Raw genomic sequence first — 17685 nt, forward strand, 5'->3', positions numbered from 1 at the left:
TCTGGGTGAACTGTGGTTGAGAGTTTGCTTCAAAAGGGTTGCTTTAAAGGGAGTTAATATTTATGCAATCACTTATATAGATTAGATTATTAAAAAAATATATATACATATATATATGTTTTCTATTTATAAAGCGTTCCATATATAATATCCTTGAATGCTCAAATGCAGAGGACATCACTGACCACTAGGTGACGCTAAATATCCAAAAATATACTGCTTTGACTGTTTGGACATAAAGACCCTTTCAAAAAAGTATGTAAGTAAGGCTGTCGCACACAATCATACTGAAATTCCCATCTATGCTGCACTATTTCTAATCAAACTAAAAACTAATTAACTGTGATTAACTGCTATATTCAATCACTAACAGTGACACACTGATGATCTTTTTGCTTTTTTAATCTAGTCATTATATACACGGGTTCCACCTTCCTTATAGGTCGGTTATAAAGCTGAACAGTTACAGTCTGATGTACAATTAATTCATCACCACATTCATTCCAAGAGAGACAGATGTTCTCTCTACAGTCTGTACACCAGCAAGTGCTACAGGGTATGGGTTTCTAATAAAGTGCAATGGCACTGCTCTTTGCACACAAGTTCACAACGTATCTACTTCATGCTCTTTGCACAAAAGCCCATGGAATTGTTTAGATATTTATTGTATAAGCTATCTGCTTATGTTTACCACATACATGTCCATTGTTTTATAACTGTATGTATATTTTATAGTTTTAATTATGTATCTACAGGGGTTGGACAATAAAACTGGTCTGGTTTTAGACCACAATAATTTATTGTCCTGACGGACAGTTCTGGTGGAAACAGGAGAGTTGAGGTGCACATTGAATTCTGGCGTGATTTGAGCAGCCGTGGTTTTATGTTTTTTGGATACAATCCAGGTTAGCACCCGAACATCCCTTTCAGACAGCTTCCTCTTGCGTCCACAGTTAATCCTGTTGGATGTGGTACGTCCTTCTTGGTAGTATGCTGACATTACCCTGGATACCGTGGCTCTTGATACATCACACAGACTTGCTGTCTTGGTCACAAATGCGCCAGCAAGACGTGCACCAACAATTTGTCCTCTTTTGAACTGTCACCTGATTATGTCACCCATAATATTGTGTGCATTGCAATATTTTGAGTAAAAATGTGCTCTTGCCCTGCTAAATGAACCTTCACTCTCTGCTTATACTGGTGCAATGTGCAATTATTGAAGATTGGCCACCAGGCTGCTCCAATTTAGCCATGAAACCTCCCACACTAAAATGACAGGTGTTTCATTGTCCAACTCCTGTAGTTTAATATTATCTATAGTTTTTGTCATATTATTATTATTACTCATCTCAGTAGCTTTTTACTAGCAAAGTAAGAAGGTCACTGTACATTAGACTGTGCATATGATAAACTGAATACATCAAACCACTCTGCCCAGCATCCATTTAGAATGGGTTTGGTGTGAAATGTTTAGGAGATTAGGAGTATATTTTAAATGCAGCCAGCAGATGGCACAGCACTGTACTGTACTTTCCCCCAAACAGTTACCAAACGATGTAATTCAAATCAGGAAAAAGGAAGTTAAAAACAAAAACGTTAAGAGAGGACAAAAAAAAAAGCAGCACTCACTTCTTCTTGTCCTTGTCCTTCTTGAGCGGCTGTGAGAGGGAGAGCGTCTCGGCAGCCATTTTCCTCCTGTTGAAGGCGTTCATCTCCTCCTCCAGGTCCCTCCTCTTCTCCTCCACCTTCCTCTTCTCCTCCTGGTGCATGCGCTTCAGCTGCTCAAACTTGTCGTGGAGCTGTGGGAGAAGAAGGAGCAGCGTCAGATAGCACAATCTCAGCCAGGCATCGGCATTCCAGACACAGACTGCAGTGGAGTGAGCAGTAGAAAAATATGCCCCTGTGTGAGGGTGTGGAGGAAATCAATAGTGTACCCTAAGCAGTTGGGTGTTTAAATAAGAACAATAAACAAGTTTTAAATAAACTTTACTGGATTTGCAAAGTCAACTGGTCACTTTTTCAATAGTATCTTACACTACAGTGATAGATACCATTGATTTGGTTTGTGCTACATGACTAACCCATATTATTAACCAACCAATCTGGACAACGTTCTCCAATTCATTAAAACATTAAGCACTACATGCTTTCGTTTTCTCTTCCTAAACACCTAAATCAAGCTATTAGTTAAACATGGAGTTGAATCAGGAACATCAGAGAAAGGAATGCTGCTCTGTAAACATACTGTAGACTCTTAAAAGGTGCAATATGTAGTATTTTATAAAATAAAGGCATTTTACATCCCTCAAATTGTCTTATACCTTCACATCATGCCACTATGTAAGATTTAGTGATTTATATTGTTGGAAATATTTATTTTGATTGAGATTCATTATATTGGTATTTAAAGACAAACTAATTATTGTAAATTTAAAATGCATTAAGTTGAACGGGCCACTTAGTGTACTGACATATAAATTGACCTGTTTTTTTATCTAAACTATAATGATCAATTCATTAATATTCATTATACCAAATTTAGTTCTGACCCTGCAATGTGATTAGCTGAGAGGCGTACTTTAAGTGCCGTTATCAGCCGATTAATGCACTGAAACCAAAGCACTATACATACAGGTAACCAAGCAATGATGCAGCGCTTACAAGCCAAGCAGCGCAGCTACAAACAGAGCAGCAATGGAACTATGTTAACTCACCAATATTACATGTTATAGCATGAACCTTTAATGTATTATTGTGATTATACCACAGTTCCATTATCGCTGTTTATTGAAAGATTTTGATGATGAGGACGAGAAAATATATAATCTGTTAAATTAGTGCTAATATGTTATTCCATATTTTATACCGAAATGACAGAACAGCTTATGAATAAAAAACTATTTTATTTTCAGAAACAAGTGGTAGCCCAGGTGGAAACCACAAACACTATACCTCTCTCTCCTTTTCCTTCAGTTCTGACTCGGTCTCCTTTACTTTATTGACGAACATCTGCCTCATCTCCTCTTCCTTACGCTGCAGATCATTCAGGAATTCTTTCCTCTTGGCCTCGTAGGTCTCCTGTAGACTGAAGCACAATCACAGGCACATGTCAGGTAATTTGTTTATACATAAAAAGCACCGGATTATAAGGCACACTGTAGTTTTGGGGAAATTTTAATTTTAAGTGTTCCTTATAGTGTGAAAAATAAGTTTTGTTTTCTCTGGTCAAAGTCAGTTACTTTGTCTGTAAATATTCTGAGCATTTCTTCTTGGTTTGGTTTATTTTCACACAGCTTAAAATTCAAGAGCACCAAAATACAAACATTCCATGTGTTTCAACAAACCATGTGACAACGTTCTCTATGTTTATCGGTCAGAGCTCTCTGTTTTATGCTTTCTGGACTAGTGCATACTTCTGTACAGTTTAACATGGAGCAATGACAGAGAAGACATTTGTTCATAGTTGCAGTAATAATTTGGGTATGATACCAGGTTAAGGCTGGTGGAGTCCACCAAATAGTTTGGTCGGATTGATTTTAGATCACAAGCCTAACAAAAATAAGTTTATCTGGAACAAGACCAAGATCACCACCTCTCAAAGGTCTTGTGCAAATCCAATTACTTTATTTGCACATGGCCAAATTAATCGAACAAGGGGTAAATAAAAAGTGTTTACAAGGTTTATAAACCTTTTAACCAGTACATTTTCCTGATATTTTCATGACTTTTCCATGCCTTCAAAGTAACAATTTTTAAAACATCAGTACAGACATGGACGAAAAAAAAAACTGATTAAATAAAAAAATTATTATAGTAGACCTAAAATGAATCTGATGATGTTAACACAATTTTTAATGTGTGTCAGATCCTGAGAACTCCATTGTGTATGGCTTAATTACCAAATTAACACAAAATTAGCACAAAGGATTTTCTCCATCGATTAACGGAAACACCAATTTGTAGACCAAATTTTCATGACTTTTCCAAAACTTACTGTGTATTTACATTTTTCCAAAACTTATTCAGGCCTGGAAATTGTTATTTTCACATTCCGTGAGTTTTCCATTTTTTTTCATGACAATATGAACCCGGGTTAATCACTGGAGCTATAAGGCTTATGATGCTAACAAACACTAAAAGTCAATATTCACCCAAACTGTTTCTGTTAACTCTGCTAAGCCTGTTTCCATAATTGGACTTTTAGCTGTGGAGCACAACTTACAAGCATCTTACAAACTTTCTTGGACAGCTTTGTGAAGTCCACTCAATATTAAGAACCTAGACTGGGAACTCTATTAGAAAACCATGATCTTCTACTATGGAGTGTTGTGGTTTACCTGAATGGCTGGCTGTCAGGGTCTGTGTCTTTAAAGCCCATCTCCTCCAATTTACAGCGTCGGTAGAGCTCGTAGTGCCGGGCATGAGTCTGCTCCCGCAAGTCCTCCATATTCACACGAATCAGCATCTCCCGCAGCTTCACAAAGTCACAGTGACTCTCGTTCTCCACTGCAACACACACACACACAAACACACACACACATCAATATAATTCTGCCTGACTGCACATTATAATACATGTGCACTGTCTGGGTTTTCTATTACCATGTACTGTATAATGACTGATCCTGTTATTCAGTATCGGAACTTAACTGACATTACCACTGTCTCCAATAAACATGTGGCCTCAAAAGTGTGTTCACAATGTGCTCTAGCTTCAGTAATCGATAACATTACAGTGGACTGAGCACAACTGAATGTGGCAGTGGTGACTATCCACATACAGTACTACAGTTATTTCAGTTCTGCTTATAAATATATACAATGAACCTTGGTGGGTAGTCATACCAGACTGTCATGGATTAAAAAAAAATATCAGTGGATGATTTCCAGTGACAAATCATCTTTTGTTTTAGAGACAACCAACAAATCTATGTGTGGAGGCACTGTGGCCAGTGCCAAGATCAACGTTTTATTGTCACGTGTCACATGTCCAAAAGTCCCGATGACATTATGTTGGGAGCGATCTCATACAATGCCAGATCACCTGTGGACTTCACTAAAGGCATTTTGACAGTCCAACATTGCATTGATGAGGTCCTGCAAGAAGTGGCCACAGCTTTTGTGCAGGCACAGTACGGTAACCTGTTTCAAAAGGACAACGCTTGTCCACACACTGCTTTACTCTCAAAGTATGCTTAAAACCCCAAATACATCAAATAATACAATAAATAAAATATATTTATCATTGCAAAATTTATAATCAACTATAATCAACTTGTTCATTCCAAGTTGCACTACAATCCAATACTTCCTTCTTTCCTACTGTATGTTTTGCACTATAAGGCACACTGGTTGATAAGGTGCACCATCAAAAAACACCTATTTTCTGGTCTATTTTCATACATAAGGCGCACCGGATTATAAGGCACATGCAACATATGCGACACTAGCAAGGAACAAGGATGTCGCCATGTTTTCCTTCTAATTCAAAAGGAAAACTCACCACTGGTTTCTCTTCTGAAAATAGTTGAGTATTTGGTTGAGTGAAGCACTTTCGTAAATTTACAGTAAGCTTTGATTTAAGTAAGCCAGGGCGATATTAGCTAGCGGTTTGTCCCTTGTTTTAACATGCTAAACATGCAGACCACAGTCCGATATACTCCCCTCTAAATGTGGAAAGATTAGTGATTAGTGGGTAATGCTAATACTGCTGAAGAACTAAACTGAAACTCCTGAATAACGCTGTACTTCAGAGGAGTGGCTTTACTGCTCCTTACAACCTGACTGGTAAAACAGATCATATATAAGTCATATATAAGGTGCACCGATGATTTTTGGAAAAATTTAAGGATTTTAAGTGCACCTTATAGTGTAAAAAACACGATAACTCTTTTTAAAACTAAATATTTATTTGATGATGCATCTCCAACTGTTTTTTTTTTTTTTTTACATTTTTAAAAAAGTGTGAGCCTCCAAAAAGGCACCAGCATATGCCTGCTTTCCAGTGTAGTGAGTGTTTTGCGTTTAGCAGGAGAGTGAGTGGGCGGCGTAACACATTTTCTGATGAGGAGATGACGGCGCAGGAATGAAAACATCCATTTAAACTATCAGTGGTCTTTCCTGTTCTGCATTCCTACAGCTGGACGGATGCCATCACAAATTCAAGAGCAGACAAAAGCACACCAGAAGAATAAAGGCAGCTGCAATAAAAAACAATGCTGAACTGGTTAAATCTGTAACATTTCTACACACACTACTCACCTTATACCACTAATGACAGTAATGAGCAGCCATTGCTCAATCTGTCTATCAGTCTGTCATTTATTTAAGCTTTTTAACAGAGACACTCCGCTCTTGTTTGGAGATCTAGCCTTCTCTACAATTTGGTTCCAACACTGATCAAGCTCACCTGGGTTAATGCTAATATTTAGAAGCCCCAGAATAAATCAGCTTTATTTTAACTGGATCAAATGTTATCGATTATAAATTAAAATGAAAGTTGCAAAAAGACAAATATTATATTAGAATATTTTTTTTTTTAGTTAAAGGTGCTTGTAAACTTAAATGTTAGGCAGTAATATGTTTAAAGTATGTTGCAATCAAATTTTCATTGAGCTGGTATTACTGGCTGCTGGTTCCTTCTAAAGCCCTCAGCCAAACAAAGACATCTCATTCATCTTCAAGTATGACACATAATAGATAATACTTCACAAAAACTAAAAATGCATGAACGGGAAAGCATTTCAAGCTGTCAGTCATGTTCACCACATAAGTCACAACAGATGTCAAGCAAACAGTGAAAAATTACAACCATCTCTTGAGAACAGAGTGCTATGTGCTCCAAAGCAAAGAAAAATGTATAGGGAGCATAGCTGTGGAGGGCACTCTAGAGACTATTGGTGTTTCACCCAGTACGTTCTCGGTCAAACCACAGGCCTGCAGAACTTCCCACAGTCTCACAGCATTGAGCAAACCATCAAATCTGCCCGCAGATCAGTAAATGGACATCAAAGGCCTTTTCACCCTCATTTCCTGAGGGGAAACCGTTCTGTAAATGGATCCCGACTCAGAACATGTTCAGCACCCACATGGCCGAGCCAAGATAGCAACTCATTAGTGAAATCAACCCTCTGAACAGAGGAAGGCGGTATTGACTGAATCGAGCGCCACAATATGCTGCGCTACACCGAACTAAAGCAAAGCAGCAGCAATTACTACAGTCGTTTGATACATTTCCTTAACACCTGCACAGTTTGCTGAGATGCTAAATCGTGCAAGTGCTTTAAAAGTTTAAATAAATGTTACAACAGTTGCTCAAGACTAGCACATAACAGCTGTGTGAATATAGATGTCTTTTAAAAGTACTCCACTTGGTCAAATGGAATTTTTCTCAGGTGTCACCAATCTTATCAGATTATCAGTTAAGGGAGGTTAAAGAAGCTGCAGGTTTTCACTCTAAGGAAGGACTGTCCTACAAAGACTGCTTCTCAATCAAATAAGATCACATTATCATATGCATCAAACCTGAGTATTTAAAAAAAAAAAGTTTACTTTTTAACCAGAAAATTAAAAACAGTATGATCTGAAGAACTGCACTGCTATCTAGTGGTCCCAGTCTAAACACAACACCAAATTTACCCCTGTCTAACATCTAAAATCTTAACAATTAAGTTAACAATTTGGTAAAAAAAAAAAAAACGATAGTGTTTTTTTTATACTGTATTTTTCGCACTATAATTCGCACCATTTTATAAGGCGCACTATCAATGAACATTCCTGGTCTGTTTTGATATACAAGGCGTATTTTAGGAGACACTACAAGGAACTTCTAATTCAGCAGGTCTTGCCCCTTGGTGGTGGGGGTAGCTAACTAAGTTAAGTAAAGCTAAGCTTAGTAAGCAAAAACTTTTTTTTTTTAAGTCAAATGAGCGCTGGATGTAAATCTACACAGATTTCTCTCCTGAAAACTTTTTTTCTTTGGGTGAATAAAGCGCTTCCGTTTTTTAACAGTAAGCTTAGATTCCTGAATTTCTCCAGCACTAGGCTGGAGCATTAGCATTAGTGGCTAACTGCTCCAACAGTGCTAGCCGGTGTTAGCATGCAGGCTACAGGCCGATAATACTCCCCTCTGAACGAGAAAATAGCAAGCGCGGTTAGCTGGTAATGCTAATGCTACTCCAACAGTGCTAGCTGGGGTTAGCAGCAGGTTACAGGCCAAAAATACTCCCCTCTGAATGAGGAAATAGTGTTTAGTGGCTAATGCTAATGCTACTCCAGCCCCAGTGCTGGAGAACTAACATTAAACTGAAACTCCTGAAAAACACTGTACTTCAGCAGAGTAGCTTTACTGCTCCTTAATACCTGACTGGTAAAATTCATACATAATGAACACTTTATTATAAGGCACACTGACGATGTTTGGAAAAATTAAAAGATTTTAAGTGGGGCGCCGAGTGGTCCAGCGGTCTAAAGCGCTGCCACTATGAGCAGGAGGTCGCCGGTTCGAACCCCAGCTCATGCAGCTTTGCCATCAAGCTGCCGGCGTTAGAGGGAGCAAAATTGGCCCTGCTCCCTCTGGGTGGGTAGATGGCGCTCTTTCCCCACATCACTATGGTGATGTCTGCGGCACAGGGCGTCTGTGAGCTGATGTACCAGAGCCGAGCCGCTGTGCTTTCCTCCAAGCGCGCTGGCTGCTCGGCAATGCTGCATCGGCAGCAGCTCGAAAAGAAGCGGTGGCTGACTTCACATGTATCGGAGGAAGCATGTGTTAGTCTTCACCCTCCTGGTGTGTTGAGGTATCACTGGTGATAGGGGGAGTCCTAATGAATGGGTTGGGTAATTGGCCGTGTAAATTGGGGAGAAAATGGGAAAAATTAGAAATAAAATTATAAAAAAAAAAAAGATTTTAAGTGCACCTTACAGTGCGAAAAATATAATATTTTGATATATCTTCATTTCAATTAGACACAAATATAACAAGAATATGCTGCACTAAAAAGAGTGGCTAAAAGCATAAAGAATCAGGAACTTGCTGTCCATTTTTTAAAGTTAGTATTTCTTATTTTTTTGTACATACTGTGTATGTGGCAATAACCACTAATTTCTACTTCAAGACACGCCATTAATACATTCAGTGGCAGTAATGAGCTATGGGTTATTAATAGAGGGGAAACCACAGAGTTTAGTTAAAACACATAAATTCATGAGCAGGAAAAAAAAAACTGAAATATGTCTGAAATGTAACAGCCGCTGCTCTTGCATCCCTAAGCGGAAAGCCTGGGAGCCATTTGTTGATCTCTGACTAAAAGGCCTCAGGGGAACGAGTGTTTGTAGCAGGAAGAGGATCGCTCCTCTCCAAACACACAGAGGCTAAAAACAGCATGAGTGGAAGAAATACCAGAGCCTCCAATCAGTCATTCTGTCTGGAATCGATGGTTAACTGATAAGAGATCCGAGACGTGTGGGGGTCTGGGTATCCTCTGTTTTTCTCCCTGAAATGACTGTGTGAATAAAATTTTTGTTTATCTATTTTATGTAAGCCATAAAGCGAAAAGACATGCCAATCAAGTCTATTTTATATTGTCCTATTTGTCTTTTTAAGACTCATTTACGCTCTTGTTCGTATGTTGTATTTAATCTCTCTGTAATAGTGCAATTATTAAAAAAGACTTTTATATTTTATTTTATTTTGTAGATACATACTTGATAACTTGTAGAAAACACAAAAGTTTAACCCTTTATACCCTAAACTGTCATTAAAATCTTACTCAATTAAACTTAAACACAGAAGTAATCTGATGAATTCAGTTCAACAATTCCATGAAACAGAATAAGTATGCTTTCTGTAATGTATAAATAATAATCATTTTATTAATAATAATATATAACACACATTCATTCTTTAATGATCACTGATAATTGCAGGTCTCAAACATTCATATGTATCGGAGAAGACACATTTGTGGGATAACGATGTCAAACTATATTTGTTAGAGTTAAGCAATAATACACAAAAGTACTGTAGTTTAGCTTAGCAGTGCCAATATTACACGTTACAGCACAAACCTCTAGTGTACTACTGCAATTTTATCACAGTTCCATTATAATTGTTTATTGAAAGATTTTGAGTTAAAGAGGACGAGAAAATATGATCTGTTTAGTTATAAACACTCTGCGAGTTTAAAAAAGTTCCATTGCTGCTTTGCTTGTAGTTTTGCTGTTTGGTTTGTAAGTGCAGGATTATTGGTTACCTAGGTTACCTGTATACAAGGTTCATACACTTTTTAACCACTTTTTTCATGACTTTTACATGCATTCAAAGCCATTTTTCATGACCATATGCTTTTTAAAACATTTGTGCAGACATGGACAATAAAACCAAAAATAAACTTAAACTATAATCCAAATTGATTATAGTAGGTCTAAAACGAACCTTATAAAAATGCTGACACACAATCTTTAATAATAAAATGTGTGTCAGATCCCGAGAGCTCCATTGTGTAGGCTTAAAATTACTGAACTAACTCTGAGCTGACGCATTTTGTTAGCTCAAAATACATTTTCTCCCTTGATAAACGGAAACACAAAGAATTGTAGACCTTATTTCCATGACTTTTTATTTTTCCAAAACTTATCCAGACCTGGAAATTGCTATTTTCAAATTACATGACTTTTCCAGGTTTTTCATGACCGTACGAACCCTACTCACAGAACATCTCTCAGCCAATCATATTGCAGAGTCGGAAATAACTGTGGTATAATCACAAATAATAACCGTGCAGGTCTTGTTCCATTAGTCCCAGTTTGAGCTGAAATTTACAAAATATATAAGCAGAGCTCACATGTCATCAATATTAGTTTTACAGTGCTTACCATGTAAGGTAAAATCACACGATTAATGTCAAATGCCTATTGTGCAGCTACTGTGTCCCAGTTTACTTGCCTTACAGCAACACTTACATAAATCATATGGTCACGACGCTCTGTGAAACAGTACTAATATAGTTACTTGGCCAGCTACAGTATTTCGATCCTCTCGCTCTCTCTCTCTCTCTCTCTCTCTCTCTCTCTCTCTCTCTCTCTCTCTCTCGTGAAATATCTGGGATTCTCTTTGACTCGCTGACCAGTTACGAAGGGAAAACCAAACAACAAACAATGTGACCTTTCCTTAGCCCAAGCTTTCAGCAGCTGAGTGAACACGGCATAATTAACTCCCACCCAGCAGACTTTATCGGCACTGGGGCGGACGAGATCGTTTTCACACGAGAGCCACAGTAAAAATAACCCAAACTCTCCTCAGGGGAGACAGAAACACTGGGGATAATTGAGGAGCTGGGCTTAGCTAGAAGACCCAGCTGGGCTCAGATTTATTCTCAATGTGAGAACATGTACAACCCAGTGGCTGGCAGTCTAAGGTCAATTTGATTTTTAAACAGTTGTTTTGTTCTTTGAAGAAGCCTAAAATATATTTGTCTTGGTCAGATTCATGAACAGGCTCCACTAGAACTTGTTCTGCATTTGATACTCAATATATAAATAAACAATATAAATGGCCAATATTATCAGCCCAAGAACTTTTACCTAATTAAGAAAACTTCAGAGGTGCACAAAATCTTATAGGCTCATACATAACATAATATAAGCCCCTCCCTGCCCACTAAAGGCTGACAGAATGTACCAAAATGGCTCATTGGCAGTGTTTATTACTAAATATGATGAATAAAAGACCTTCAGACAAGACTAAGGAGAGTACTGGCAATAATATTACAAATTCTTATTTTAATACAAAAGCTTATTTTCTGAAAATTAATGCTCTAAATGACAATATTTTGATGTAGAATTTGGGAGAAATTGCAGTAGTTTATAGAAAAAAACAACTCTGTTAATTTTACTAAAACATCTATAAATATCTATCTATCTATAAATTGCAAAATCTGAGAAACTGATTCAGAAAATGAAGTGGTCTCTTAAGGTTTTCCATGGCTGTATATTGATACTTCATTTCACGTAGGGGACTACTATGACATACAGTGATTAAATGAAACGTAATCATGATATTAGAATTTGAGGTCCAATATTTTCAAATGAGTTTAATTAAATCAGTTGTTAGGTTAACCAATTTATCATTATATTCAGTGAAAAAAAATCTGAAATCATTCAGAAATCTATCCATAACTCTTTATAAACGCTTTGCTCTGTTGCCTCTTTTTATGATATTTGGTAACATGATGATGTGTAACATTCATGGGTTGGTAATGCTTACCTTGGACCACTCCCCAGGGGTACTGCCTGGCCCTCACTGTCTTGTTTCCCACTTTCACCTCCTCAACACTGCCCACTACAGCAAAAGGTAGGTGTGCCTGCATAAGAAGAGAGTAGCCATTAAAACATTTTATTTTTTTTCAAAACAACAGTGGTATTTGTAGTGACAGTTCTGTTAAAAAAAACGTAACACTGGGGCTCCCGAATGGCAAAATCATCCAAGCTTTGGTGCTACTATCAGCTTATCACTGGCTCAATCAGTGGTGATTCTACAGCCATCTATGGAGAAAGGCTCTCTCTGGGTGGGAAGGATGGCACACTATCTCTGCCAGTCACTCTTAGCTGATGCAACAGAACTGGCAGTTAGTACTCTCCTCCAAGCGTGTTGATCTGTTCAGTAGTTTAGTGTTAACAGCAGTTTAATAGATGCGATTGGCTGGCTTCTGAGGAATCATTTCTTAGCCTTTACCCTCCCAGCACTGGTAGAAATCATGCTATATGGGGAGTCCTAGGCTACATTCACATTATAAGTCAAATTGCTAATTTTTTTTTGCTCAGATTGGATTTAGCTATCTTGAAGGTTCACATTTACAAATGTAAGTGACCTGTATCCGTGTGTAATATGAACAAATCAGTCCCTGAAATGCCTCACATGCACACATTCATACGTGTATAAACGTTGCCTTCTTTACCAACAACAAAAAAAACGCCATATTTAAGAGACGACTCGTAGCTTTATAAAGGGAAATGGATGTGTTAGCAGCTCATATGTGGAGCATCTTTTGCTGGAGTGCAGCGTAAACAGCTGATCTGAAGTACATGCTCAGGTCAAGGTGGGGGGGGAAAGCTGTTTTTGCAGCTCTAGCTGCACAGCTGCACCAAAAGATGTCATTTCATTTCATGTTAACTTAGCTCTAGTTAATAGGTGGGAATTGAAAATGATAAGAGAAAAAAAATAGAGAAAAACAAGTGAAAAAATATCAGCAAAAAATTGTCTCCATTAATTCTCCTCTGTAATGTAAGCACAACATATACACCAGGAAAGTTCAGTGAATAAACTGGTGAATGGTGAATCTGGAGCATAGACAGAATCACTGGCTCAAGGCATGAATAAGCCCCAGTACAAAGCGGCAGTTCAAACTCAGTCAACATGAATTTGCAAACAGCATGTGACTCAGCAGTAGAAAACGGCCCACAAACTGAACTGGGTGCCACTGGGTGCTACCAAAAAGTCACCTTAGTTTAGCATTACCATACATTTCACTGGCTAACTCTCATTTGTTTGTTCATTAACTGTAGACAAACTACCTTGTGTCCAGCACAAGTACTGTATTTTTTACACTATAAGGCGCACCCAAAAATCGTCAGTGTGCCTTATAATCCGGTGCGCCTTATGTGTGAATGAGCTGTAAAGAGGCTGGAGTAGCATTAGCATAAGCAGCTAACCATGCTAACTCTTGAGCCGTTTTGAGATGAGTATATCAGACTGTAGTCTGAGTGTTTACCGTGTTAAAACAAGCTACACGGGATGAACCGCTAGCTTATATCACCCAGGCTTACCAGAGCACTCAGGGTTCCTCAGTGTAGTGCGGTTGAGTGGTTAGACGCTAATGCTAATGCTCCAGCCTTAGTGCTGGAGAAATTCTGAAATCTAAGTTTACTGTAAATAAACAGAAGTGCTTTACTCATCCAAATGAACAGTTTTCAGGAGAGAAATCTGTGTAGATTAGCACTTGTTTGACTAAGTAGTTTTGTTTAGTTGGCTTAGCTTTACTTAACTTAGTTAAGCTACCACCCCATCACCAGCACCCAGCGGCAAAACCTGCTAAATTAGAAGTTCCTTACAGTGTCCCTTAAAATGCTCTTTATAATCCAGTGCTCCTTATAATCCAGTGCACCTTAGTGCGAAAAATACAGTATGGTAAATATGGAGAGACTCACATTCATTGAAGAGTTAATCTCAGAGACTGCTTCATCGTCCGTGGGGAACTGGTAGATCTGAACACCGTTGCTCACCAGCTCACTCATGATTTTGATCTTGAACTTGTGCAGCTCGCTCTTGGAAATCGTGTCAGCTTTCGCAATAATGGGGATGATGTTCACCTAGAGAGAAGAGGCATAAAACATTATGTAAGAAAGAGCATTTGAGCTGTTCAGTGTACCACGTTTCTACATTCTGGTTTTGTAAGGCTGATGTCATTATGAGTGAATGGGACAGGATAGGACAGGATGGAACAGTCTGTTTACAATCTGTGCCAAGTCATTTAAAGGACGGAGGAGGGGAAAAAAGACCATCATAAACCATTCCCATCCAATGGCTGTTCCAAGGGCAAATGCTCTCACAGATGGGCCTGCAAAAATATATTTTTTGGCATAACCATTAATACGAATTCAAAAAACATTTGTGTAGTTTCCAAGCTCCTGGCTTCTGTTCGAACACACCTGATAAAACACAGGATGGGCTGTGTAATCAGTTTGTTAGCTGAATCTGATCTAAGCGCAGAAGATATTTAAGAATGTACTTTTTTGCTTAGCCAGTCATGTTTATGTGGTCAGTGCACATTAATCAAGTGGTGTCAAAACCAAGCTAAACTGCTTGAATTTTTGCACCAGGAGTGGCATAAAGTTATCCAAAAGCAGTGTGTAAGACTAGTGAAGGAGAACATGCAAAAATGTATGAAAACTGTGATTACTATAAACTGTGTGTTATTCCACCAAATATTGATTTTTTTGAACTCTGAACTTTCTGAACTTGATATAAAAATGTTCTAATAATGATTTTTTTTTGCTCAAAAGAACCCATGGTGACATATGTGTCGCATATGTGTCGCAGATCCTACTCACAGCGCGCTGTCCTTTAATTTAACTTATGAAGCCCTATGTGACATCTTAAGAGCATCTGAAGACAGTGTGTGTTGAATGTCTGTTAAACTATTTAACAATTCAAATGCTTTATTAAATGTTTTACATTTTATATAACTAGTTCTGACATAATCTCTAGAGTATGACATTAAAATACCAGTTATGAAATTTTTGTCATTTGTTACATCAGGATTTTATCCTAAAAACGATTTAGCCATGTGCCCACAATAATAAAAACAAATATGAATGAGCTGTTTAGTGAATATCTGTTTAAATCTTGAATTTTGTATTATGGGTTTTCTCTCTCTCTCTCTCTCTCTTTTTTTTATCATAGATCAATATTGTTATCACTGTACATCATATCAACCAAAATTAGGAAATACATGCTAATGATGGAGTACAGATCCAGTCACAGCCACAGAAGCTATTCTTTTCTCATAAGTTACACAGAACAGATGCTATGCTATGTAAACACTAGGATTATGTAACACAATGGCTGGTAGTGAGTACTGGATGTGAAAAAGACAAACACCCACACAAACAGTTCAGCTTCTCTATGTATGTGTATATAATAGCTGTGAATCCCATAGAAAACGGCCTCCCTCTAACAGCCCAATTCATTTTCTCTAATTTCATCAAATCAAACACATCTAATCCTCTAAAGCTACAGAGTGATTCACACGTGCACAGGCAGCATCTCTGATCGAGTGATTACGCTGAGTTAAGCAATGCTCATTTATCAAGCATTTCCTGTTTATGGGCCTTCACAAACCATGCAAGGAGCATATAAGCATGGAAGACTCATGAGATACGCAATCAAGGGAAGTCTGGCAGCTAGCCACTAGCCACTAGCTAATCGTCACAGGACCATCTGTGCAGTACGCAACCTCAAAAAGACACCAGTCAAGCCAGAACTGAGCTACTTCACTCCACTTTCATATCTCACTCTCACTGGCTTTCGTTTTGACACACACTCTTTCACACACTGAGGAAATGAAAAATTGATCTACTCCCCTTTCCCATGGTTCAGGCTAGGGTAAGCCACTGTCCACTGTCCTATATTTCCAGCCACTTGCTAAAATCTATATTTTAGCCAATTTGGTGATTTTTAAAACTACAGGATTCAAATGTACAAATGTACTCAAAAGTGAAAAAAAAGAATGGTGGCTTATTCAGTGTAATATATAGAAAGTTAATTAACAATACATTCAAAATTATCTAGACGCCTAAGGTAATGACAAAATTCAGCGGCTTTATGGTACATCCAAAATTGCTTGTAGAGAAGGATGCTCTGATGCAGCAATTAAGTAATTAAGAGGGGTATAAAACCTCCCCAGCACTAGGCAGTGAAGTACTGCATTTTTTGCACTATAAGGCACACTTAAAATCATTAATTTTTCCCACAAATTGTGCCTTGTGTATAAATTCTACCAGTCAGATTGTGATAAGCAGAAGTTATAAGGCTGGAGAAGTATTAGCATGAACCGCTCACCGCAGCGCTAGCTCTTTCGTCGTTCAGAGGTGAGTATATCGGACTGTATTCAAAACAAGCTACATGGGAAGAACCGCAAGCTGATAGCCCCCTGGCTTACTAGAAAACTCAGGGTTCCTCAGTGCAACACTGTCGGGCGGCATTTACTAGCACTAAGCATTGCTAACCGCTGCTTCTAGCCACGCTGTTGAAAATATTGGAAATCTTAGCTTAAGTGTTTTACTCACCCAAATAGCATCAAAATTCTGGCGTATTGCTATCTTGGCAACGAAAAAAACAGGGGCAACACTGACAACAGTCAAGCCAAGCGTGTACATCCCTGCTTGTTGCACACACACTTACAGGCTACAGTACACAAACCAAACTCTTAAAGGGAATGGCAGGTGAAACGCTTCAAGTCATGTAGGACATATTTTTTTCATTATTACGATAGCAAAGACACACCGACACACCCTAAATCAAGCTGCACAGTGTGCAGTTGATGGTTTGCCTATAGATCACTAAAATAGGGACCTTTGACCTTTAAAAATGGTATTATACATATTGTGTACTGCAGACATTTCTGCAAGTATTGTGATATATCATATACTTTTGCCAACACATCAAAAAACATACCTTGCTGTCCAGCTTCTTCATTGTGACTAAGTCCAGGGACTTGAGCGAGTGGCCCGTAGGAGCGATGAAGTAGAGGCAGATGTGGATTCTCGTGTCATGGTAGTTGAAAAGTGAGCGTTTGATTTTCAGCTCTTCCTGTAGATAGTTTTCAAACTGTGTGTCGATGTAATCCACGATGGGTTTGTAACTGCAAAGATAAAAACAAAGACCCTTAAGTGAACAAGCATAAGAAAGACCTTGGAGAAATCATCATAATCATCATTATTAACATTTGTTTCAACTATTCTTATCTGGGCAGCTATCTGTTATCTGCAGCCCATACGTCACTCTGTTTGGTTATTTGAGGAACATCATTCTTCATAGGAAAACGGAACAAGACCAGAAGTGTTATATACTGTATTTTACACTGTGCACTTATTTTACTGACACAAACTCCTCATATCTTAACAGGA

At 38.2% G+C, this 17685-nt stretch overlaps 1 protein-coding gene across 3 annotated transcripts in view; it reads right to left on the minus strand.

The window, feature by feature from the left end:
• septin8a (septin 8a) overlaps nt 1-17685 on the minus strand; it is a 42116-nt gene that overhangs the window by 7215 nt on the left and 17216 nt on the right. For all 3 annotated transcript variants that reach the window (XM_022667338.2, XM_007247040.4, XM_007247039.4), the window contains exons 4-9: nt 17234-17420; nt 14206-14367; nt 12266-12362; nt 4341-4509; nt 2956-3088; nt 1633-1802 (exon numbers count right to left, since the gene is read on the minus strand). In XM_022667338.2, coding sequence (XP_022523059.2) covers nt 1633-1802; nt 2956-3088; nt 4341-4509; nt 12266-12362; nt 14206-14367; nt 17234-17420 — 918 coding nt within the window. The remainder of the gene's footprint in view (nt 1-1632; nt 1803-2955; nt 3089-4340; nt 4510-12265; nt 12363-14205; nt 14368-17233; nt 17421-17685) is intronic.

Source organism: Astyanax mexicanus, chromosome 17 (assembly GCF_023375975.1).
Source record: "Astyanax mexicanus isolate ESR-SI-001 chromosome 17, AstMex3_surface, whole genome shotgun sequence".
Classification (NCBI taxonomy): Eukaryota; Metazoa; Chordata; class Actinopteri; order Characiformes; family Acestrorhamphidae; genus Astyanax; species Astyanax mexicanus.